Here is a 26,939-nt window from a genome sequence, read left to right on the forward strand (position 1 = left end):
AAAAATGCATATGAAGAAAATTTGTGAAAGAACTTTGATTCAAAGATTCTCATTACAAAAGCACTGAAAATACACCAAAATCTAAAGAACCACTTTCTGTTTTAATTTTGTGAGTCAAAAATATGAGTAGATTTTTGTTGTGGCATGTTCGTAAAAATGTCAAATATCTTCACAATTTGGGAATCCTTGTGTAATAAACAAAGAACTGCAGATGTTGGAAAACTGAAACAAAAACGGAAATAGCTGGAGAAACTCAGCAGATGTGGCAGCACCCTTGGAAAGTAAGGAGAGTCAACCTTTTGGATCCAGTGATCTTCCTCAGGAACAGAAGGGCCCCGTCAATGATACCATCAAGGAGTCTTGCAGCAAACCATAACCATCTTAAACACCTGCCCAGGTATCTTGTGCTTTGCAAAAATGTGCTCAACAATTCTATACTTATTTCCTTCAACAAACTAGTGGGATATTTTGGCCAAATGTTCATACACAGACATGAGCACAGATGGATACGGTACGCTGTCTTAAGTTCTATGTCCCCATTAAATGAAATTCACACAAAAAGGATGATAATATGAGTTCTGGTTAAATATTTAGGAAAAAATATCATTCAGCCATAAATTTGCTTGATATTCTTTAACTGTTACACTCTTTATATGATTAGGGGGAGGTTTCAGTCACTTGAAGTATTTGGTATTTGGTGGTATTATACATCAAATGTATATAACTAACACTTAGTAATTACCTCTATGTAATTTGAGCTTCGCTTCTGATATATATTCAACAAATATTCAAAAGATATTATGGGCTCAGAAATAGCATAACCTTTCTGTCAGTACTGCATTTTAATCTCGAAATTACAAAATTAGGATTGCAGTTCTATAGTTCTAGAACACCCAAGAGTTATAATATTAGATAAGACCCTGATGTCGTGAATTTGTCTTGTACCAACCAAGTTGTTTTCTGTTACAATCAACTGGTAACTTCAGTCCCTGAAGTTGTCCATTTGTTCTGGTATTTATAAATGGAACAACAAAGGGAAATTTTATAGCTAAATGCACAAAAATTTGCAACATAACTGAGCAGACCTTTACGTTTGGAAGGGCTGGATTGAAGAAATGTATCAAGTAGTGGTTGCTATTACAATATCATTGTAGAAACCCCTTAAGCATTTGTACCAAATTTCTCTCAACATGGTTTAAGCTGAGATTTAGTTAAAGTATGCTCAATATTTGGGCAATAATATCAATAGTCATTTCTATATCATAAAGTAAGTTTTGGAGGGGTTATTCCGTTGAAATGAAACAAGGCTGATTTTATTTGGAACGCATGTTGTGAATTTTTATAGATGAATATATCCTTTTCAACAATTTCAGTGACAGCAAAGTTCTTTTTTTTTAGTCCATAGTACCCAGGTACATAGAGCAAAAATTATAACTTCTGTGTATTCTCAAACTGATGCTATCAGACTGGGTCCTTAGTGCTGCATAAGGGATGGGTAAATAGAACAGCATGCATTAATGACTTGCTGTTCAAATACTGCTAAAATTGAACATTTCCACTAAAGTTGAACATTCTTCCCGTACTATTGGTACATGCTCAGTGATTCGTCACTTCCCACCCATACCACAGTGTAAGTATTATAGATTGCAAGAACAATTCATTAAGTTCTAAAGCTGTGAGATTGTACCATGCAGTGATACTTCACAAAGTAGATTGCAAATTCAGACTTGTTCTCTTGTCTGTGCTAACTTGGCAGGTCAAAGCAGGGTAATGATAATGATCCTAGGAGCACTACTATTGTTAGATTCCTGCTCAATCTTTAAGTACTGTTTCCGGGAAATGCATATTTATGGATGTTGAGTGAAAGTTAAATAAATTGGGACAAAAAATTCAAAGTTGATTGTCTGACACAATTCCTTGCGTAATGTTTTGTCATTCACATTCTGCTAACACATTGATCACTTTTAGATTCAAGATACAGTGTTTCCGGAGGTTTCTGTGTAACATCAGTAAATGTGGGTTGAGAGCTATTGAACTGTTCAAATCCTGCACTGGCTTCTGAAAAACAGAAAAAGAAAAACAATAGTTTTGAGTTGCTCACTATTAGAATGACATTATAGCAGATTTCTTCTTGAAAGTAGCAAGAGTATTCATATACAAAAAATTAACACAAAATTTATTCTATTGCCTCCCTTTCTAGGGGTGGCTTGAAAGGTCTATTCAGTCAGGCTGAAGCTGCAGGGTGAACATGCTGCTACCTTCCTGGCTCATACTCACTTACTCCAGGGTGGAAACCCTTCCTAATTGAGACCTTTAAGAAGCACATAATGGTCATTCAAGGGCCTGATCGAGCTGTTGCTGGTATTTTATGAGTGGAGCTGTGTATTCCTGATGAAGGGCTTTTGCCCGAAACGTCGATGTTACTGCTCCTCAGATGCTGCCTGAACTGCTGTGCTTTTCCAGCAGCACTCTAATCTAAGCTTGACATATTAGTCAACTATATAGCAAGCCTTGTCAGACAGTATGCCTGATTGAGGGATCCAGCATTGGGAAGGGGAGGCACATGAATGAAGCTACTGTGCACTCGATTGGCTACCCCGTTCTCCACCAGGTCCCCCAACAATGTTTCTCCCAATTAAAGACTGTTCACTTGTCTCTCTTTCTCTCTCCCATGGCTTCATCAATGTCCCCCTCACATTGACTTCAAAGCAATATCAGCAATAGCTGTCAGTGCTGGAGTGCTACCTGCGCCTAAATGGCTGCCAGCTCCTGTGAGCAGGATATTTGATACCCAAATGCACTATATGTCACAGTAATTTAATGTCGCTGGTGAAGAGAGGAACTATGATGGCTAGCTTACCACTGCCTATTAGGCACTTTTATCCGTCAGGACTTTGGGAGATTAGGTCAATGGAGAGGCAGCAGTTTTTTACGGTTTGGAATTCAGGATTCCCGATATTCACATTAAAATGTGCCTTAGTTTTATTGAAATAAACTCAGGGGCACCGTAAATTATTCTTTTTTGTTCGTGGACACAGTATTTCTCTAGTTGCAAAGTGTTAGCCATGGTTCAGTCTGTAGTGTGCACACCTCTCATCCAGAGTTGCAAAGTCTCATGGGGGTCTCAACTTTTACGATGTACATCAACAGTTTACATGAATGCAGCGAAAGCATAGTAGCTAAACTTACAGGTGGCACTGAGAGAGATTGGAGGTAAGACAGATATGTCGCCAAAAGGGGCTTTACTGGATTAATACCTGGAATGGGTGGGGTGCCTTATGTGCAAAGGTTGGGCAGGCTGAATTTGTGTCTGCTCGGATTTAGAAAAGTGATGGGTAACTTGAATGAAGTCTACGAAACCCTGAGTGTATGTGGAAAGTATGTCTCCCTTTGTCAGTGGGGCCAGAAGAGGAGGCATTGTTTTAAAATTTAAAATTCAGAAGAGGTAAGGAGAAATTATTCCTCTAAAAGGTGTTATGTGACTTTAGAACTCTCCACCTCAGAAGGCAGAATCATTTAATATTTTTGATGATATGGAGGTGCTGAAATGCATTGTTTTAATGCATGATACTGTGATCCTTTGCTATAAATTCTGTGTCTTATGACCCTGCTCCACCAGTTACCTGATGAAGGAGCAGTGCTCTGAGAGCTAGTGTTTTCAAATAAACCTGTTGGACTATAACCTGGTGTTGTGGAATATTTGTAAGGTAGAATTGGATAGATTCTTGCTGAAAATGTGTTGCTGGAAAAGCGCAGCAGGTCAAGCAGCATCCAAGGAACAGGAAATTCGATGTTTCGGGCATAAGCCCTTCATCAGGAATCCGCCATAAACGTCGAATTTCCTGTTCCTTGGATGCTGCCTGACCTGCTGCGCTTTTCCAGCAATACATTTTCAGCTCTGATCTCCAGCATCTGCAGTCCTCACTTTCTCCTTGGATAGATTCTTGTAAGGCAGGGGAAACAGGGGTTATCAGGGAGTGGATGAAAATAGGCATTTTGAAGATGAATCATTGCGGAGCTGGCTCGTGGAGCCAAACGGTCTACTTCTGTTCCTATTTTGTCTGTTCATACGTTTGAGGTTTCAAGTGCCACCACAATTTGCGAACTAACTCAAGGTTTTTGTTGTGATTTAATGCCAAGGGAATGCTGCACTGTCAAAGGCACGTTGGACACACCATTAAACTGAGACCATCTGCTGCATCAGGTAAATGTAAAACAGGCCTTGTTACTATTTTGAAAAATATGAGGGAAGGTCTTGCCAGAGCTTGATTACTATTCATCCATAAACCAAAACCACTAAAACTGATTATCAGGTCATAATTACATTACTGTTTGTGTGATTTTTCTGTGTGCAAATCTACGTTTACATCTTAGAAAACTGCAGTGTACTCGTTAAAAGTATTAAAATGACTGCACTGTGTTTCAGGATGGTCTGCTATTATTAAAGTAAAAACATATTTTTCTTTTGCTGTGTTAATTGTCAATGCAGCCACTAGATGGCACAATGACTGCATACTCAGAGCCTGTTATCAAGATGGCGCTGCCCATACGTTAACAGAACATGGTACAGACAAACACATGAGCATCAGTTCCCCATCAGAAACCTGAAACAAAAAACAGAGATCCCATTCAATGCCCAGAATGTAGTTATTTCTGACATGCAATGGAATTTGATTTTTTTTGTTAAACTTGAACTGAGTGTTTACTGTCAGGCTTTCTCTCACATTAAAATTTCACCAGGCAGGTGAATTTTAGTTCAACCTAATTTCACTTAAAATGTTGCTTCTAATCTTAAAAACCTAGAGATTTTGCAAGAGCAGTTCTGTTTTATTTGATGAAAATAACCGCTTCGTGCAGCTGATTTAAAAAAAGGCAGATAATGCCCCAAAATTATATCTTCATGCTCAGCGTTTGAAGTTAGTTTGCCACTGCACGTGTAAATCAGAATAACCTAGTATCGAGCGTGGCGAATGGTATACCGTTGTGGTTGAATTATGTCACAAAGACCATCTGCACATGCATGGGCGGCAGTTGTCGTGTTAGGAGTTGGGAACACAGTCAGTTGTGTTGTAGTTTGCAACATTTACCATCAGAAATGCTGTCCAGGATTCTTAGATAGCCATCACAGACACTAAAAATGAATTTTCTTTTGGGGTTTGAATAACACAACAGGCAACAACCTGAGTCAGTCACAAAGAGTGGAGCAAGCAGCATTGGGCATAAGTACCGTACAGTCAGTGAAACTGCTTTAAAGCTGAACATGAGAAGAAGTTGAGAGTTTACCTGAAGATGGGCCAAGGGAAACCTGACTCTTTACTTCTGTTATTGGGTTGTTCCTTGTCAGCATCTGTCTGGAACAAATGGTTTGCCGTGGAATAATGTGAGAAGCACTCACCTTAGCTCCTGCACCACAGGTACAGCAGCTAAGAAATGTGGCCTACAATAGACAAGAGAAATATTGTACAATGATTCGTATTGATTTGTTAATGATTGAAAGCTCTGAAGCCTAATTAAGTTTAGCCCAATTTACAAGAAACTTTGTTTTTGAGCTTCCTTCTAGATACAAATTAATATTTTAGCTGAAAGCAGCTCCTCAGTTGCTCAGTGATTCAATGCTTTACCTGGTGTAATAGTCAACCTGCCATGGGAAATCCCTATTTGATTCCAGATTTCCATTGATCCTAGTTATAGTATTATGAGTTATATTTTATACCTCAACCTTGGGAAAGCTGGAGTGGCAATCAAAGCACATGAACTGTGCATTGTTGTCGAGTTCTGAGAATACCAGAGGCTCAAAGCAGATCAAGTTAAAGGAATGAAAGTTTCTGAGGAAGGGTCATTCTACCCAAAACGTTAACTCGGATTCCTCTCCACGGACGCTGCCAGATCTGCTAAGCTTTTCCAGCAATTTCTGTTTTTGTTCCAGTTAAATGATACCCGTAAATGAGCAATAGCTGGCCCCTGATTCTTAGTTGGCTATTTTTTCTGACCCATTCCAACCTTTGACATAAGACCCAAGTGAACAGTACTGACACCAAACCGAACCTTTGCCTGCAGCCCTTGCCAAGCAAATATCACCCCTGTATAGAGGAATGTCTGGAATTATCTATCCCTGACTAAAAGTGGATATGAGCCGTGGGAGAGAAACTAGATCTGAACAAGACTGGGTTTGGCTCTTGCATTTGATACTCATGTCAAATGGCTATCTAGGTTAATAGCTGTGAACCTGTACTCATATGAGCTACCACTTTTAAGAAAAGGAAAGAACTGAGAGTCAGTTGAAAACTGATTGACAGCAGCATGTTATAGTTCATAGTAAGTTCTGATGAACAGCTCTGTAACTGTTGTTGTTAACTTTTAGTGGCTGGATTTTAACTCAGAGATGAGTTCTGTGTCATTAGATTGTTGCAATGACCCAAAGTAATGGATCTTCATGCAACCTGGTGACATGCTGGCCCCCTTCCCAGCAGGAGGGTTGGAGAATAGAGAACAGGTATTGAGGAGTGAGATTAGGGGGTGGGGGAAGATAGTGGATTAGAAGGACGGATGATCCATACTACAGAGGAGAGTGAGTCCCACGGTGGTCCCAGCATTCCTGACCATTGACAAATAAAAGCCTACCTAAATACCAGCCATGCATCTACAAAACCAGCGCGGTGGCACAGTGGTTAGCACTGCTGCCTCACAGCGCCTGAGACCCGGGTTCAATTCCTGACTCAGGTGACTGACTGTGTGGAGTTTGCACGTTCTCCCCGTGTCAGCGTGGGTTTCCTCCTACAGTCCAAAGATGTGCGGGTCAGGTGAATTGGCCATGCTAAATTGCCCGTAGTGTTAGGTAAGGGGTAAATGTAGGGGTATGGGTGGGGTTTCGCGTCGGTGTGGACTTGTTGGGCCGAAGGGCCTGTTTCCACACTGTAAGTCTAATCTAATCTAAAACCGAAAAGAATTTTTTTACTGAAGCATAGATAACACAAAGAGCTACTAATTTTCTCTTTTGTTAGTTTTACATAGAAAATAACAGCAGGTGTTGGCCATTCAGCCCTTCAAACCTGCTCCACCATTCATTATGATCCTGGCTTAATTACAGCCTCAGTTTTAAACCCATGCATCCATGATCCGGGACTATATAAACAATTTTTAATGAAACACAAAGCAAAGGAATTATTCATAACTTACTTCCGTCTGTTGACTTTGAGATAACTGATGCTGAAGTTCATTGTTTTGCCTCAGCAGCACCATTCGATCTCTCTCCAGTTCAGTAATCTTCTCCATCATATTACAGATTCTGTTCAATATTCCCATTCCTTTATTAGAAGGTCCAGAAACACCAATCTGTGCAAATGTAACAGCATATGCTGATATTAGAGAGAGAAGTTGGTATTTACTGTTGCATGACTGCTATCATGAGATCCCATTGCAATATGTGCAACGTTCATTGTAGTCTGACAGTAGACCAAGTCTAAAGAGAGGATGTATACAGGATACATATTTAGTGAATGCTATTACTGTACATGTAGAGTGTGTAACCGTTAAGTAGGAACTGCAGTGTGCAAAATGATGCCATGGAAACATCTGGTCAGTTTTAAGCACTGTGGCGTAAAGGTTAATTAAAGTCATAAAGTCATAGAGATGTACAGCACAGAAACAGACCCTTTAGACCAACCTGTCCATGCTGACCAGATATCCCAACCCAATCTACTCCCACCTGCCAGCACCCAGCCCATATCCCTCCAAACCCTTCATATTCAGACACTCACTCAGATGCCTTTTAAATATTGAAATTGTACCAGCCTCCACCACTTCCTCTGGCAGCTCATGCATACACGTATCACCCTCTGCATAAAAAAGTTGCCCCTTAAGTCTCTTCTATATCTTTCCCCTCTCACCCTAAACCTATGCCCTCCAGTTCTAGACTCCCCCATCCCAGGGAAAAGACTTTGTCTATTTATCCTATCCATGCCCCTCATGATTTTGTAAACCTCTATAAGGTCACCCCTCAGCCTCCAACGTTGCAGGGAAAACAGCCCTAGCCTATTCAACATCTCCCTATAGCTCAACTCCTCCAACCCCGGCAACATCCTTGTAAATCTTTTCTGAACACTTTCAGGTTTCACAACATCCTTCCGACAAGAAGGAGACCAGAATTGCATGCAATATTCCAACAGTGGCCTAACCAACGTCCTGTACAGCTGCAACATGACCTCCCAACTCCTGTACTCAATACTCTGACCAATAAAGGAAAGCATACCAAACGCCTTCTTCACTATCCTATCTACCTGCGACTCCATTTTCAAGGAGCTATGAACCTGCACTCCAAGGTCTCTTTGTTCAGCAACACTCCCCAGGACCTTACCATTAAATGTATAAGTCCTGCTAAGATTTGATTTCCCAAAATGCAGCATTTCACATTTATCTAATTTAAATCCCATCTGCCACTTCTCAGCACATTGTCCTTTCTGATCAAGATCCTGTTGTAATCTGAGGTAATCTCCTTCGCTGTCCATTGCCCCTCCAACTTTGGTGTCATCTGAAACTTACTAACTGTACCTCTTATGCTCACATCCAAATAATTTATGTAAATGACAAAAAGTAGTGGACCAGCACCGATTCTTGTGGCACTCCACTAGTCACAGGCCTCCAATCTGAAAAACAACCTTCCATCACCACTCTCTGTCTTCTACCTTTGAGCCAGTTCTGTATCCAAATGGCTAGTTCTCCCTGTATTCCATGAGATCTAACCTTGCTAACCAATCTCCCATGGGGAACCTTGTCGAACGCCTTACTGAAGTTCATACAGAGCACGTCTGCCACTCTGCCCTCATCAATCCTCTTTGTTACTTATTCAAAAAACTCAATCAAGTTTGAGAAACATGATTTCCAAAGCACAAAGCCATGTTAACAATCCCTAATGAGTCCTTGCCTTTCCAAGTACGTGTAAATCCTGTCCCTCAGGATTCCCTCGAACAACTTGCCCACCAAATGTCAGGCTCACCAGTCTATAGTTCCCTGGCTTGTCCTTACCACCCTTCTTAAACAGTGGCACCACGTTAGCCAACCTCCAGTCTTCCAGCACCTCACCTATGACTATCAATGATACAAATATCTCAGCAAGGGGCCCAGCAATCACTTCCCTATCTTCCTACAGAGTTCTGAGGTACACCTGATTAGGTCCTGGAGATTATTCCACTTTTATATGTTTCAAGACTTCAGATACTTCCTCATCTGAAATATGTCACCATAGATGTCACCATCTATTTCTCTACATTCTATATCTTCTATGTTCTTTTCTACAGTAAATACTGATGCAAAATACTCGTTTAGTATCTCCCCCATCTCCTGTGGCTCTACACAAAGGCCACCTTGCTGATCTTTGAACGGCCCTATTCTGTCCCTAGTTACCCAACTGTCCTTAATGTATTTGTAAAAACTCTTTGGATTCTCCTGCACTCTATTTGCCAAAGCTATCTCATATCCCTTTTGCCCTCCTGATTTCTCTCTTAAGTATACTCCAACTGCCTTTATACTCTTTTAAGGATTCACTTGATCTATCCTGTCTATACCTGACATGTGCTTCCTTTTTCTTCTTAACCAAATGAATTATATCTTTGCTGTAAGAGTAGCTACTGAGCATGTGTGTAAGATCACATAGAATTGAAACTTGCGTCTGTAGGTTTCCAGACATTGTCCTTTCTGACCTTCCTTGGTATCTTGTTCTGTTCAGTAAAACCCTGTCCATGATCATTTAACTGAATCTCTATCTGATCTTACTACAAGGTGGCAAGTGGTAGCCAAAGTCTTAAAATCAAATGCAAATAACACTGAGTGCCTGAAGTTTGTCAGCGAACATACACACCTTGGCACCAGGAAGCAATGAATTCTCCGCTAATCTATCTCACAACCTTCCGGGCAGCAGAAGGGCCCAGCTAGTTCGAACAACAATGTAGCTGCCATAACAGCTGTAGAACTGAAAGAAAGATGTGGCAACAACGTGGAATGTACATGGAACAGATGCCAGCCGTCATTTTTAAAGCTTCCCATGATGGCCAACGAAGGTCCACACTGGGAAGAAGGCCCTGTCCACAATGCCAACAATCACAATTGTTGTTCCTCAGCATTAAAGTCTGTTTTCAACAAGCACTAGGTACTTGTAAAGGCAAAACCTCTGAGTAAATTATTCCTCCCAGAGAAATCTTGAAAAATGCTCAATATTGAAAAACGGATGATGCCATTAACAGCTATCGCACCCATGTTAAACTAGGGCTGGTGTCACTTTTATCAGTGAGCTTTGGTGGCTGCTGGAAGTTATTTTATATCTGCAAATTTCAGCATTTATCTGCCAACCATGAATTCCAAAGGAAACCAGTCTCAAGGTCCCTTCAGGCAATATTAAGATTAATCCAGAGGAACCTCAATTATCTAGCATTGCATTATCCGAATATTGGATTAATCGGCAAGATCGCAAGGTCCCGATATTTGGCCAAACTATGTTATCCAGCATTCAATTATTCGGAATTCAATTAACCAACCAAAATACCCTCTGCCCGTGCCCTCCAGGTATTCGAGGTTCCTCTGTAAATAAATCATCAATTCATATTTCTCACACTTTTCTATTAAACTCCATCTGCCAAGTTTCTACACACTCATTCAACTTAACTATATCCACTTGCAAATTTCTTATTGTCCTCATCATTGTATACTCCCTCAGTGGTTAACACTGCTATCGCACAGCACCAGGGACCTGGGTTCAATTCCAGCCATGATGCTCTAGTTTCCTGCCACAGTCCAAAGCTGTGCAAGTTAAGAGGATTGGCCATGTTAAATTGTTCATAGTATCCAGGGAGGTGCAGTTTGGGTATGTTAGCCATGGGATTTGCAGGAATAGGGTAGGGGGATGAGCCTGGGTGGGATGCTGTTTGGAGGGTCGGTGTGACACATTGGACCGAATGGCCTGTTTCCATACTGTAGAGATTCTATGTATTCTCTGATTTTTTAATATCATCAGCAAGTTTGGACACATTATACTCTACTTCCGCTTCCAAACTTTTAACATAGATAATAAATAATTGAGGCCCTAACTGATCTTTGTGGAAATCCACTAATTTCATCTTTCCAACCTGAAAAAGACGGATTCATCATCATACTGTCTTCTGTGTATTAGCCAGTTCTCAATTCATGCCCCAATACTGCAAGCACCTTATCAAATGCTTTCCAGAAATTCAAAATCACTACATCTACTAGTTTCCCTTTATCAACTCTGCATATTATATTCTCCAAGAACTCCAGAAAATTAGTCAATTAAGACTTTCCTTTCATAAAACAAGGTTGAGTCTGACAGCTGCATTCCAAAGCAAGTTTATTTCTTTCAATTTCCCATATCATTTCCTTTTGAAATCATTGACCAACTCTGCTCTCACCAACTTCATCGACATTTGCCCCATGAAAGCATCTTCTTCACATCCTTTTGCATCCCTTACCCGAAGTTAACTCCTCTTGTCTTTGCGCCATTAACTAATGAGAATGTTATTTCTTTGTCTTTCATATCAAAACCTGTCATAATGTTCTGTGCCTCAATCAAATCTCCTCTCAATCTCCCTTTCGCTATGGAAAACAAACCCAACCTCTTTGACCTAGTAAGTAAATTCACCCATCTCTGCAACTATTTAGATAAATCCCCTCAGTGCACCCTCAAGGACCTTTCCTAATATGTGACTCCAGCCAGCACGGAGACCCCAGACTGCTCAACAAGATTCTGCCCCAGTCTTTTACCTGAAGCTTATATCCTCTCAGTTCTGTCATCTGATATCACCATTGTGCATCTTTTCTGAACCTTCTCCAATGACTCTACATCTGCTTTATAACATGGAGACAAGAACTGTGCAGTGGTCTCCAACTGTGGTGCACTTAAAATTCAATACAAGTTCATTTCAACTTAGAGTCATAGAGTCATAGAGATGTACAGCACGGAGACACCCTTTGGTCCAACTCGTCCATGCCGACCAGACATCCCAACCTAATCTAGTCCCACCTGCCAGCACCCAGCCCATATCCCTTCAAACCCTTACTATTCATATACCCATCCAAATGCCTCTTAAATGTTGCCATTGTATAACCTTCACCACTTCGTCTGGCAGCTCATTCCATACACGTACCACCTTCTGCATGAAAATGTTGCCCCTTAGGTCTCTTTTATATCTTTCCCCTCTTACCCTAAACCTATGCCCTCTAGTTCTGGACTCCCCACTCCAGGGAAAATACTTTGTCGATTTATCCTATCCATGCCCCTCATAATTTTGTAAACATCTATAAGTCACCCGGTCTTTCTCTTCTCAGCCTATTGGCTCATCTGATCAAGATCCCTTTGTAATGTGAGGTAACCTACTTTGCTGTCCACTACACCTCCAATTTTGGTGTCATCTGCAAACTTACTAACTTCTTGCTTTTCAATTATATTCCTTCAGAAATGAACCACAAAACCACATTGGTTTGTTTTTTTTTGTAGCACTATTGACTGTTTTTAATAATTGGCTGATTTCTATCCACAGTTGCCTTAGCTCCTTCCTCTCATTATGTGGCCACTTTATGCATTTGATTAAAAGTACCACCTCACATTTCGCTGCCATCAAATTCATTTGTCAATTATGTAGTCAAACTGCAATTTTGTTAAAGTCACCTTGTAGCTTTTTTTAAATTTATCTCTTGTAAAGCCTACACCTCTGAATTTATTGGCATCAGAAAATCTTGAAATTTCACATAATGATTCGCAAGTTAAAATTATTACGATAGAAGGTGACCCAGCGTGGTCACAACAACATTCCCTATTGGACACTGTTTTAAACTGATGTTTATTGGCATATCTAGGCTTAACACATTATTTCCTATTTTATAACCAACTAGCTACCTATTTTGCTGCTTGTCACTTACCTGCACATACTCTGATTTAATATTGAGACTAGTCTGCAGCACTTAGTGTGCAATTTCCACAGTGTCGAACTAGGTGGCTGAATGCTTCAACATCACAGGGGCAGGGGAATGTACATTAATCAAATGGAAAAGAACCATGAGTGATGATTGAGATTAGGAAGGTGGGCCAGCTCAGCTTCCTGGGAAGTCATAGGCTCATAACATCACCTGAGCCTTAGAAATCTGCATGTGATTAAAGTTTCCACTTCTATTTCATTTATTATTACTTTGGTATATTAAAAGTTGTAAACAAGCAATGTTGACACTGCTGGATTGGATGTGTCAATGATGAGAGGCTGAGGTGTGGTTAAGGATACAGGCAGCAGTGGTATGTTGGGTTTTGTGGTGGATGAAGATTAAACAATTGGAAAAATCTGGTTGAAGTTGCAAAAGCTAGGATATGTGTCTTAACTGGATATTTGATCATTCACATTGGTTGTAGTATATGTTGACAGCCAGCTAGACAAGTCCTTATGGTTTTTTACTGTGCTTCTGATTTCTTTTCTTCCTCCTATAGCGATTATAATGAGGTCAGCCAGGTGGACCTAATGGAATGTGAGTCCCCTGGCTGTTAACGTGGACCAATCTGGGAGCCCTGGCTGACAGATATAAACAGGAGTTTCAGAGTCCCCTCAGTTTAGGGGACTGACTCTGTGCTGGCTGGTGGTATAGTTGGTTTCTGCTCCTTTTTTCTGGGATGGAAACGTGATTCCTGAATTATTTAGCCAGGTCGTTAACTGGCATTCCTTTTAATGAGGACTGACTGTTAAACTCCTGATGCACATAATGTGCTTCAGGTGTGGCTCAGTTCTCATTAGGGGGTTGTTGCTTCACTGGCTGGTTTCAGTCTGTGTGTTACTCTTTTCTCTTTTTACTTTTTTTGAGAAAAGGATAATAATTTTGTGGTAGGGCTTAGCCCTTGGACCCTAGTTTCCTTTGTGAGTGCCTTCACTTTTTATTGGTGTTTGGACTGAGCTCTTGTGGAAGACATACATTTTACCAGAGGAGCTGTTCCTGTGGGGAAGCCTAGCCCTGGGACTGGGCCTCTGAAGATTGAACACCTGTGTGTGTGCTGGGAGGTGAGCAGTTGCTGTATCCTGGAGTTTGGGAGAAGACCTTTCCTTCAGGAGTGGACCAAACCCCTGTGAGTTAACTGCACCTGTATTAAGTACTATGTTCCTGTGAGTGGGCCTGGCTCTCCAAGGCTGGACCAGGACTCCATTGAGACTGAACAACTGTGTGCTGTGGAGTGTGCATTTGCTGCCTCCAGGAGTGGACTCTGCCTTTGGTTGCGGACTGTTTTTAGCAACGGACTCTGCAGTTTGGAGCGGACTCTAATTCTGACATTGCACATTGTATACTGGAGTGGACTCTTCCTGGAAATGGATTCCATATCTTGAAGACTATATAGATTTGGACTGTGTACCAGAAAGGACTGTTTTTTGGTAACTAACTGTATTGTGGTGTTTCCTGGGTCTATCACCTGCAATGTCTTGTGTGTCCCTGTGTCTGGCAGGCCTTGCTGTGAGCTGGGAGGCTCATGGGTCATCCTGAAAGCTGTCACCCCGAGAGCCGGAGGGTGGGTAGGCCATCCTACCAACCTGAAGGTCGGTAGGCTGTCCTGAAAGCCGGAGAGTGGGTAGGCCACCCTGATGCCAGTCACCCCAAGAGCCAGATGGTGGATAGGCCGTTCTGAGCGCTGTTGTCCCGATAAGGGGTAATTGGGACGGGCTGTCCTAGAGGTGGTTGAAAGGTGTCAGAGCAACTGAGAGCCAGCAGGCGCGTAGGGGTGGACTGAGATCCGGACGGCTTGAGGGCTACCCTACATGCTGTCATCCCAGAGAAGGCTGTCGTAGAGGTGGCCGAAAGGTGTGCCAGGATAGCCCACTGGTCGGAGGTGCAATGGGGTGGGTAAGAGCCCAATGGTATGTAGGGGCAGACCGAGAACCAGAATGCAGGTAGCCGTCCTCAGCACTGTCACCCCGGACAGGTACCAGGGCGGGCTGCCCCAGAGGTGGTCGAAAGGTGCTGAGGGTGGTTAGTGAAGCTGGAAGGTGGGTAGGCTGTCCTGACCGCTGTCACCCCGGGCGGGTACTGGGGTGGGCTGTCCTAGAGATGGTCGAAAGGTGTGTCAGGGCAGACTGAGAACTGGAAGGGGCATGGGGTGGACCGGGAACCGGAAGGTGGGTAGGGGCGGGCTGCCTTAGAGTGGTCGGAAGGTGAGAGGGGCGGGGGCTTGCTGGATCTGTATTGTCTGCACTTATATATGTAACAGTATTGTCTCATGCACAAATGTCCATTGTTGATGTCTCTTTATATTTTTATATGTGAAACTGGGATTTGAGGTTTGTCCTCATGTCCCTGTAAACTGTTTGAACAGTAGGGTTTGGGGCCTGGCTTTGCTGTTCCTCTCCCTTGTAAAATTGCTGTCTCTTGTATGCAGCTGTAAATGTAACTGTTTGTTGTAAACTGTTTTTGTAATTTGTTTAATAAAATAAAAAAAAATAAACAGGTGTGAGTCCCTGCCCTCCCCTTCACTGTTTGATCACACAGCATTGCCCTTTGATGTGAAGGCCACTGCTTGTCACTGGCCACCCGGGTGTTTTCCTATCTTCCTGGTAGTGGAAATTGAATAAAGATTTGTACACTTTGTGTCTCTCACTGTGTCTCACACCTGCACACACACATCATGGGTGCTGGGGAAAAATAAGCACTACCACAGTTAGGCAGTATTGTGGGGGTTAAAAGACAAGGGGAAAAAAACCCAAAAAAGACAAAAATGAAAAAATATAAACAGCTGTGTCAGAGGTTCTGTTCACCCTGAGAGCTGGCTCTGAGAGAGGTGGATCAATGTCAAGGACCCACCCTGTGTAAATAATGAGTGACTTGGTGATGGAGTAGTAGCTTCTGTGGAGTTGTTTCACCTCCCATTTTCATTAACATTCAATTGCCAAACAAAGTTGATTTGCGTGCCTTATAGGAAATGTTTACTTTCTGGGGATTTTTTAAATGAACATCTGAATCACTATAGATGTTGAGGACAGTTTCTGGAGTGTGTTAGGGATGGTTTTCTAGAGTAGCACATTGAAGACCTGACTAGAATGATCAGGGAGAAGGTCGGACTGATCAGAGATAGCACAGGGAACTTGTGCAGGAGTCTGAGCAAAAAGAGGAAGCCCTAAATGTGTTTTTACTTCGGTTTTCACCAAGGAAAGGGAACTTGTTGTGAATGAGAACTTTGAGGCGCTGGGATACAGGCTTGAACAAATCAAGATTGATGAAGTTGATGAGCTGCAAATTTTGGCAAACATTAAGGTTGATAAATCCCCAGGGCCAGACCAGATTTATCCTAGGCTGCTCCGTCAACGAGAAAGGAGGTTGCTACGCTGCTGGCAAAGATCTTCGCTTCCTCACTCTCCACGGGAGTCGTTCCGGAGGATTGGAATGGGGTGAATATCGTTCCCCTTTTCAAGAAGGGTGATAGGGAAATCCCTGGCAATTATAGATGAGTCAGTCTTTCATCTATGGTCAGCAAAGTTTTGGAAAGAATTCTGAGGGATAGGATTTATGATTATTTGGAAAAGCATAATGTGATTAAAGGCAGTCAGCATGGTTTTGTGAGGGGCAGGTCATACCTCACAAACCTTATTGAGGTTATGAGGAGGTGACAAAACAGGTCGCCGAAGGTCGAGCAGTGGATGTGGTGTATTTGAGCAAGGCATTTGACAAGGTTCCCCATGGTAGGCTCATTATAAAGTCAGGAAGTATGGGATACAGGGAGACTTGGCTGTCTGGATTCAGAATTGATTGGCTGACAGAAGGCAGACAGTGGTTGCAGACGGAAAGTATTCTGCCTGGAGGTCAGTGTTGAGTGGGCTCCCGTAGGGCTCTGTTCTTGGTCCTTTGTTCTTTGTAGTTTTTATAAATGACAGAGACGGGACAGACAGACAGAGACAGGATGCTGAGCTGGGCTGAGAAATGGCAGATGGAGTTCAACCTGGATAAATGTGAAGTGATGCATTTTGGAAAGTTGAATTTGAATGCTGAATTTAGGATTAAAAACAGGATTCTTGGCAGTGTGCAGGAACAGAGGAATCTCAGTGTTCAAGTACATAGATCCCTCAAAGTTGCCACACATGTGGATAGGGTTGTTAAGAAAGCATATGGTGTTTTGGCTTTCATTACCAGGGTGATCGAGTTTAAGAGCTGTGAGATTTTGCTACAGCTCTACAAGACCCTGGAGAGACCACACTTGGAATATTGTGTCCAGTTCTGGTCGCCCTGCTATTGGAAAGATCCAGAGGCTTTGGAGAGGGTGCAAAGAAGCCTGGACTGGAGGGCTTGCCTTATGAAGAGAGGTTGACTAAGCTCAGACTTTTCTCTCTGGAGAGAAGGAGTTAGAGAGGTATACAAGATAATGAGAGGCATGGACAGAGTCAATAGCCAGAGACATTTTGCTAGGGCAGGATTGAATGGCACAGGGGGTCATAATTTTATGATATTAGGAGAAAGGAGACATCAGAGGAAGGTTCTTTACGCAGAGAGTTGGAATGTGTTGCCAGCGGTGGTGGTGGAAGCAGAGTCATTAGGGACATTTAAACGACTGCTGGACATGCACATGGATAGCAATGAGGGAGGGGTGCGTCGGTTAAGTTATTTTATTTTACATTAGGGTTAATCAATACCATGGGCCGAAGGGCCTGTGCTGTGCTGTACTTTTCTATGTTCTATGTTCTACGTTCTATGTTCGAGAGCATAGGCTATTTTGGATCTATTCTGTAAAGAAAAAGGGTGAATTAACAATCTTGCTGATAAATCTTAAAGATAAAAGAATCTATAGGGATGAGTGAGTAGTTTATGTTTGAAAGTGAGATAGTAAAATCTGAAGCAAGGATGCTAAATTTAAATCAAATTGAATAAAGGAAATTATGAAAACATAGAGCACGAAATGGCTAGCTGGATTGGGAAAATACATTAAAAGGTATGACTCCACAGGAAATAGATAGTCTCTGAAGAACTATTACGTGACTTACTCCAGCCATATTGAGAGGTCGTTTAGCTCAGTGGGATGGCTGGCTGGTTTGTCATACTGAGTGATACCAGTATGGGTTCCATTCTTGTGTTGGTCTGAAATTACAGCAAAGGTCCCACCTTTCCTGAGGTCTGGTGATCCTCAGAGTAAACCATTGCCAGTTGTTCCTATCTAAAAGGAAAATAGCCCTCTGGGTCAATGGTGACTTTCCTTTAAAGATACAACAGGGAAAATGGCCCAACCATGGCTGACAAAATCAATGAAAGGTTATATTAGATCAAAAGAGTAGCCATCTAAAGTTATAAGCAAAAAAAAAGTCCAAGCCTGAGGTTTGGATGCAGTTCCGAATCCCGCAAAGAGCACTTAAGTTATTGATTCGGAATGGAAAAATAGAGAATAAGAGTAAACTCGCAATAACCTTAAAAGTAGACTGTCAGAATTTGATAAGTATGTAAAATGACAAACTAGGTGAAAATAATTGAAGTTCCATGACAGTCTGATTTAGTTCTATCAGAGAAAACACAAATAACTTTCCAGAAATGCTGGGCAAGCAAGGGTCGGTAGGGAAGAAGGAATTGAAGGAAATTTGCATTCGTGGAGGTATAATGCTGGAAAACATGACCAGTAGGATAGTTGAGGAAGAACCAGTAGATCTTTTATATTTGGAGTATCAATAAGCTTTTTAAAATGTCAGAACAAGGTGTTAGTGTGTAAAATCAAAGCACAGAGTGGTTAGTGTATACAGTATACAGTATACTCCATGTATACTGGCATGGAGTTAGAATTGTTTAGCAGTCAGGAGACAGAGAATAGGAATACCTAGATATTCTTTTTGGAATGAAATGTAGGGAACAGTAACTTCCTGAAAGAACTATAATTGGCCCCAGCTATTAACAAATATATATAAGTAGTTTTGATAAGGGAATTAAATGTAAAATTTCCAAGTTTGGTGGCAACACAAAACCGGATGAGATTATGAGCAGTGCAGAGGAAGTGAAGAGTCTTCAAGATGTTTTGGACAAATTAAATGAATAGGAAAATGCAGAGCAGATGAGGTGAACTGTGGGCAAATGTGAGCTTTTTTGCTTTGTGAAGAAAACAGGATTCAGAGCATTATTTAAATGGTGATAGATTGAAAAATGTTTAATTGCAACAGAGTCTGAATGTCCTTGTACATGAATTACTGAAAGCAAGCAGATAGGTACAGCAAAGGTTAGGAAGGCAAATTGTATGTTCATCTTCATTGCAAGAGGGTTTCAGCACAGGAGCAAGGGTGTCTTATCACAGCTGTATAGAGCTTGCAAGCTACCTATGATACCACTTCTCGTAAGAGTATTGTGTGCAGCTTCAGCCTCCTTACTAAACAGAAGATATACTTGCCATAATTGGAGTTCGGGGAATGTTTACCAGACTGATTGCTGGGATGGCAGGATTGACAATTATGTGAGAATGTGGGTCAACAATACATGAACTCACCAAAGAAGAATGAGAGGAGATTTCATTGAAAAATTCCATTTCAACAGGGCTGGATGGATTGTATGCAAAAATAGTGATACCACCATCTGGTATTCTAGAATAAGGGGTCATGGTCTCACAATGCAGGGAAGACTGCTCAGGACTGAAATGAGGAAACATTTGTTCACTGAGAGAGGATGGTGACCCTTGGGACTTATCTAACACATCAGTCATGTAATTCAAATCACTGAATATATGAATCGTTTTTAAATACTAATAACTTCAAGGTGTATGGGGAGAGAGCGTAGGTGCATGGTATTCAGGTAGATGATCAGCCATGATCATATCAAATGGCACTGCAGGATCTATGTACCAAATGATCTACTTCTGCTCTTACTCTCCATATTTCTATGTACTGTCCCTTAATCTCTACCAGATTCCTACTGTTTATTAGTTTACATTTCAGTATAACCTGCATTTTTCTTTCTTCATGGCATGTGAATATTGTTGACAAGGCAGCATTTATTGTCAATCCCTAATTTCCCTAGTGAAGATGGTGGTGAAATTTTTTCTTGCAGTGCTGATGTCATTAACATGTAGGAACACCCATTCAATGCTGTTAGGTAGGAATTACAGGATTTAGATGCAGCAACAATGAAGGAGTAGTGATACAGTCAAGATGGCAGCTGACTTAGAGGGAAACGTGCAGGTGATGGTGGGCACATGCATCTGTTGGCCTTGTCTATCTACGTGCTAGAGGTTATAGAAGGTTTGTCAAAGGAACTTTGGGAAGTTATTGCAGTGCATCTTTTGATAGTGCACATTACTGCCACTGTTTATTGGTAGTGAGGAGTATGAATGTTGGAAGATGGTGGATAGATGCCAGTCAAGCAGGCTGCTTTGCCCTGGATGGTGTCAAGCTTTCATGAGCGTTGTTGGTGCTGCACCAGTCCAGGCAAATGGAGAGTATTGGATCACACTCCTGACTTTTATCTTTTAGATGATGGACAGGCTTTGTGGAGACAGGAGGTGAGCTATTCATTCACTCTGACCTGCTGTTGTAGCTCAATCATTAAAAGGCTGGTCAAGTTCAATTTCTGGTCATTTGAACCTTGCAGGATGTTAGTAGTGGGGATTCAGTGATAGTAACACCATTGAACATCAAAGGACAATGGTTAGATTCTCTCCTGTTGGAGATGTCATTGCCTAATATTTCTGTGGCCAAAGTGTTACTTACCAGTTATCAACCCAAGCCTGGATGTTGCCCAGGTCTTGCTGCATATGGACACAAACTGCTTCAGTGTAAGAGGAGTCATGGATCATGCTGAACATTGTGCAATCATCAGAGAACATGCCCACTTGACATAATGATAGAGGGATGGCTATAAATGAAACAACTGAAGAATGTTGGGCCTAGGACATTTCCCTGAGAAACTCAAAATAGATGTCCTGGGTCTGAAATAATTAGCATCCAAAAAACACAATCATCTTCCTTGGTATTAGTAATGGCTCCAATCAGATGAGACATAGCCCCCTGATTCCCATAGGTTTGACTTTGCTAGGGCTCCCCAACCTGTTGGAGAATCTTTAACTTGCACTCCAGTTCATTGTGTCTCAGCCAAAAGAAGTCAGGGCAAAGACACTTCAGGTAGATGTGCCACCCAGTACAATCCTGTACAGAGACTTCAAATGTCACCGTGCTGACAAGTTGCTTTGGCTTCCACCTTCAATCTTTGTACAACAATAGGTTCACTGTATTAAGATGGTCTGAATGGTTAGAGGCAATGATGGGACAAAAGTTGAAGGACCTTTGCTACTTTGGACTGATGGAAATCCTTGATCCTGACACAGATCATCACAGCTGGAAATAAGCATGCTGTTATCACTATCTCCTGGCTTTGCAGCAGCAAAATGCATGGGATAAACAAAGTCAGTAAGTAAGCAAGACTCATGAATAATTTGACTAACCTTGCTTCGGAGGCTACTTTTCTTAACTTGTTCATGGAACCCAAGTATTGTTTGATGCCTTCTCAAAATGACATGCTCCTCCTTGGTTTTCCATTTGTTCTCATTGCGCCAGTTATTTGAACTTAATCTATGGTTTTTCTCTTCTCCTATTTCACTCTTTGTAACATCTGCAAAATCAGACTTCGTTGTTTCTATCGACTCTGGGAGACTATATTGTGAATTAATTGTTTGTATGATGTCTTTCAAGCCAAAGAAATCATCATCCTCTTCTGATGAAGATGCTGTTGCTTTAGGTTCATGCTGACCACCTGAGAGAGCAGTAAAACTGTAGGTCCTTGGCAACAGCACTGTCCTACTGTCATAAGATAAGTCAGAGTAGAGGTCAGAGCTAGTTGATATTTTTCTGCTATGGATGGAGGTGTTCTCTAGTTCATCAAACTTTTTCTGAAATTGATAGGAAGAGTTTGATAGGTCCAGACCTGAGTCTTCTGACTGACTCCTCCCAAACAATGAGGACATTTGTTTCTGTTGATAAGAGCCAAAATCTATATCATCTGGAGTCACAACTTCTTCTTCTTCTTCAGTTTTCTGTTTCTTACCTGAAATGAGATCATTCACAAAAGATAAAATTTTAAAATTATCGTAGGACCCCCGCTTGATAATGTAGTGATTGTAACGGGATCAGTCAGGTGGACCTCATAGAGTATGAGTTCCCTGATTGGGATGCTGTAAATCTGGCCCAATCAGGGAGCTCTAGCTGACAGCCCTAGCTAAAAAGGAGTGTCAGAGGTTCTGTTCACTCTGAGAGATAGTTCTGAGGAAGCTGAATCAGTATCAAGTACGATGCATGTGTAAGTAAAGTGTTATAGACTAGGCCAGACCCCCTCAAAACATTTCAAGGAAGTAGCCCAGAACCTAATTTTGCTCGTTGCTTTAAGTAGGTGTAAAGTGGATATTCCAGGAGTGAATCAGCTGGTCAAACCACTTCGTTTTAAACAAAACAGAATTTATTTACAAGATTATCAAATGAAACACAAACAAAAGGTATCCGAAAACCCAACAGATCATCCCAACGTCATGATGCTGCTCCCAATACTTGCACCAATCCCCACAAACACCCCTTGGCACAAAAGGTAAAATCAAACACAGTCTTACTGGAGAGAAGTAGGAGAAAGATCAACATGGACCTGCTTCTTTAGGTCCAGCAGCTTTTTCACTAGTACTCTAAAATCCAAACCAAACCAGAGAGCTGGGAGAACTGGCCAGTCCCCTTTCATTGCATAAGTGTTTTTTTTAACAACTTGAAAGCCTTGTGCCCGAAGCAGTATCTGTTAATTATTATCAACTTGGCCCTGAAACCCTTCAACCCCAGGCTTTTCGGAGTCTTTGTCTTTTACAACTTTTTTAGAAAAAAAGGCCAAGCACAACATAACCTTGTTAAAGGAGAAGCTTTGTTACAAAAAGGTGACTTGATGACAGGGTACCGGCCTCTATGTAGTTATTGCTGATAGTTTGACGTACAAATGTATTTCCTAATGTGCCGCTACGGCACACAATACTCAGTCTGTGTTGAATTAACTCATCTCAGCAACATAACAGTTAAAATATTCCACTTAGGCCTTCGCCATCCGTTGCTAAGGAAGAGAAATAAAATCATTGATTTCAAATGATTGTCTATTGGTGGACGTCTATATAATAAGGAAAATATCAGGGCAAGTTGGGGTTTCAGTGGTGTTAGAGGGTGATGGTGGTGTACTGATAGTGATGTTAGGACACTCATTGAGAGACCCAGAGTAAGAGCAACACGAATTCAAGTCTCACCATAGCAGATAGTGGTATTTAAATGCAATTAGTCAAATCAAATTTAATTTTAATAAATTAATCTGGAATTGAAAGCTGGTCTTAATCATGATCACGAATGGTCATAAAATCCTAACCATTTCACCAAAGTTTTCGCGAGGGAACCTGCTGTTCTAACCCAGTCTGGCTAACACGCAGCTTCTGACTTAAACTATAGTGGGCATTGACTTGGAGCAAATGATGGCTTGGTCAATGATGCCCATGTTTGTAAAAGAATAAAAAAAACACCAAATTTTCATTGTCTGAATAGTCTGTGTTGGACATTTGTTCTAATGGAAAATGGTACAGACTACTTATGAATAAAACATAAGTTTAATTTCCCCCATTAACTTGGCAGGAAATTATTTTCGGGCATGTTTATTTATATAGGTCTAGTGTAAGGGTTACATTGGGGTAAGGATGCAGTCACATTATTTCAAGTACTAAGTAGCAAGCAGCAAAGAAAGGGGAACTCCAGTGCAGTGTAAAACAATGGTTAAAATGCATAAAAAATGAAATATATACATATAGTACCATTATATTGTAAATACAAAACAAGAATACTTTAAAATTATTTTCCTTTTCTTTGAGTGCCCACTTGCAATGCAATATTTCGCCTTCAGCAGATCCAGGGGACCTGCTGCAAACCATTGAAGCAAACTGTCAGAGGAGTCCAAGAATAGCCCACTGGCTAAATCTCCGTGAAGAATTCAACTGAAGTCAGATACTTGTGTAACTGGAAAGTCAACAAAACTGATAACAGTCCTGCTTTTCTGGCCAATGAGTCTCTCATAATGAAGTTTGACTATAAAAATTAACACATTAAAACCTGGAACATTGTACTTCAACTAAAGTAACTTTGGCAAATTATTCAGGCTCTGAAACATTCGTAACTAGATATTCAAGTGAAGTTGCACATTAGGACTCTGTTGAAGTCCTCACAGACAGATCGGGGTTTCCCCAGGATGTTTAAACCTCTGACAACAATTTGTCTGATCTTTGACTGGGACTCTCTGTGTCTGTCTCCAACACTGAGTTAGAATCAAAGATTCAGACAAATCCACAGTACTTGCTAGGGCAATTATGGAGGAAATGCTGGAGAGATTCAAGTCTAGCGAAACATTTGGATAACTTTACATGTGATTCCCAATCGACCCCAGAACACCCCACTAATCAATCTCTGACCCAACTCAACTATTCCACTGTTCAGAACTGACTGCTCCATCACACATCCAAATATCCAACTTGACAACCTTCCTGATCTATTTCGACTACGACCACTGTCCTGCTAATCTCCTGACTACCCTGTAGGATCAAGCAAAGCTCCCCAATATTTAAAACACTGGACAAAAGTCCTGGACTTTTCAAAGTTTTCAAAAGGCACAAATTACATGAGCTCTGTGGAGAATATACAACTCATAGAATGGAAAGGGCTATCCGGAACTGTGTTCACGCTGGAATTATAATTTACATCACCTCTCTAAGATGGGGCAAGATCCTAGGACACAGAATTTATAGTAAAAGATCAAAGTGTCATACAATGATCCTGTCATACTAGCTACCTGACGAAGGAGCAAAGCTCTGAGAGCTTGTACTTCTAAATAAACCAGTTGGACTATAACTTGGTGTTGTGTGATTTTTACTTTGTCCACTCCAATCCAATACCGGCACCTCCACATTGTTTTTTTTCAACCACAAGGTTCTGCACAAATAGCTTGCCCACAGGCTCCCATCCCCAACAAGCAGCTTCCTAAGCAAGAACCAAGAGAAGCTGAATTCTAACATATGATGATTGGCTGAGGATCCTGGGATTGTATTCATCAGAGTTTACAAGGTTGAGGGGAGATCTAATAGAAACTTACAAGATAATGCATAGCTTAGAAAGGGTGAACGCTGGGAAGTTGTTTTCATTAGGCTAGAACCTGTGGGCACAACCTTAGAATTGGGGGGGTAAATTTAGAACAGAAATGGGGAAACATTTCTTCAGCCAGAGAATGGTGGGCCTGTGGAATTCATTGCCATGAATCGCAGTGGAAGCCGGGACATTGGGTGTCTTCAAGGCAGAGATTGATAAATTCTTGATCTCACAAGGAATTAAGGGGTGTGGGGAGCGTGCAGGTAAGAGGAATTGAAATGCCCATCAGCCATGATTAAATGGTGGAACGGACTCAATGGGCCAAATGGCCTTGCTTCCACTCCTATGTCTTATGGTCTTATGGAATCAAGAAGCCAAACCAAGAGCAGCATTGGAACAAAGGGTATCCAAGATGGGGAAGCTAAGCAAGTGCTCTCCAGAGCTTCCAGAATGGGCCTGTTCTGAACCAAGAGCATTTTACCAACGGGGTGCACTTCAGACCACGTTTTGAGTGGTGAGCTTAAACTCCCCAGACCCCAAAATCACGCCTGAGCTAGCGGGCAGGGGAAGGCGGGTGGTAACAGTGAATTGAGACACCAAGGTATGAATTCTGATTAAAGACTCTGTCATTACAACTGTTGTTTTCTCTGTATGTCAGTAGGGTAAGGTTCTATTAATGTTAATCTACTAAATAGTGTAATTTAAAGTATTACTGTTCTCTGTACAATTAGTTAGTTGCTAGTTTCCTTGTTTATTACATTTACCTGTTTCTCTTGTATTATACTTACATTTTATATTTTAAATAATCTACTGCCTCGTCATTTCACGTTCCCTAAATAAGTCCAATGTCCAGAAACCAGGGACCGGGGGGTCATTTGAGCCACTTAAAAATCATAAAATAACTGATTGTCAACCAGAACCCTATACCCCGGTGACATGACCACCCAAGTGCACCCTTGACCCCCAATTTGACCCACTGTTCGTCCGAACTGAGCCAATGGTCCTTCCAAACTAACTACATGCTCACCAAGCAACCCATCACAATCACACTCACCTTTATCAACCTATCCACCTGCCCATTAACTCACTTCACCCACTTTTCCACTTAGCCATCTCATCCATCTACTCAATCACTTACTCACCACAAGTGAAATTAGCTTCACATTTAGCATGTGGCAGATAATAGTGTAAAGACCAGCTATCCAGTCTTCCCCGACTCTGCTCTTATGAAATTCTCTGAAGGAACCCATGCATTTTGTGTGAAAGCTAAAGAAATATGCAGTAGCATTGAGATGTGCGAATTCACGAGAATTGCAGCAATCCATTCATTACTGCTGCTCCTTGGAAGTTTCAAGCCATTATATTTCTTTCGTACACATGGATCATTGTGGTGTTTCAAAGCTTTATCGCTCAAACAAGTTTTATTAGGCCTATATAGTGATATTCTCAGTTAAAGGGGTAACTCTCTCTCTCTGGATCAGACTACGTAATAGGCCTTTATTATTTTAGATGTATTGAATTTGCTTTATAATTCAGATACATCATGAAAAGTATTCACTGAAAGGCTTTTCTACAAGGCTATGAAAAGATCTCATCCTGTCTTTATGTAAGGAGTTCACATCCTGATGTCAGGGAAAAGTTTACTGTGTAGTTTGGATAGCTCTTGTCATTAACATTCACAGCATTGATTCCAGTGACACCGATTTCCTGAATATACATTGTAGCACAGGCCCAAAGTCCTATCTAATTTCAGATTTCCAGCATTGATCCTGAATTCCAATACCCTATAATCAAAAGTGATTCAAATTTATAATATCCTTAAATATTCTC

At 41.4% G+C, this 26,939-nt stretch overlaps 1 protein-coding gene across 3 annotated transcripts in view; it reads right to left on the minus strand.

The window, feature by feature from the left end:
- Positions 1-823: 823 nt before the first annotated feature.
- LOC132823228 (uncharacterized) overlaps positions 824-26,939 on the minus strand; it is a 36,771-nt gene continuing 10,655 nt past the window's right edge. For 2 of the 3 annotated variants that reach the window (XM_060836855.1, XM_060836854.1), the window contains 4 exons: positions 21,416-22,014; positions 7,177-7,332; positions 5,284-5,437; positions 824-2,058 (listed from right to left, as the gene is read on the minus strand). In XM_060836855.1, the coding sequence (XP_060692838.1) occupies positions 1,937-2,058; positions 5,284-5,437; positions 7,177-7,332; positions 21,416-22,014 (1,031 nt within the window). In that variant the 3' untranslated portion in view covers positions 824-1,936. The remainder of the gene's footprint in view (positions 2,059-5,283; positions 5,438-7,176; positions 7,333-21,415; positions 22,015-26,939) is intronic. The other variant, XM_060836857.1, reaches the window with a different exon arrangement.

This window comes from Hemiscyllium ocellatum, chromosome 16, assembly GCF_020745735.1.
Source record: "Hemiscyllium ocellatum isolate sHemOce1 chromosome 16, sHemOce1.pat.X.cur, whole genome shotgun sequence".
Taxonomy (NCBI): Eukaryota; Metazoa; Chordata; class Chondrichthyes; order Orectolobiformes; family Hemiscylliidae; genus Hemiscyllium; species Hemiscyllium ocellatum.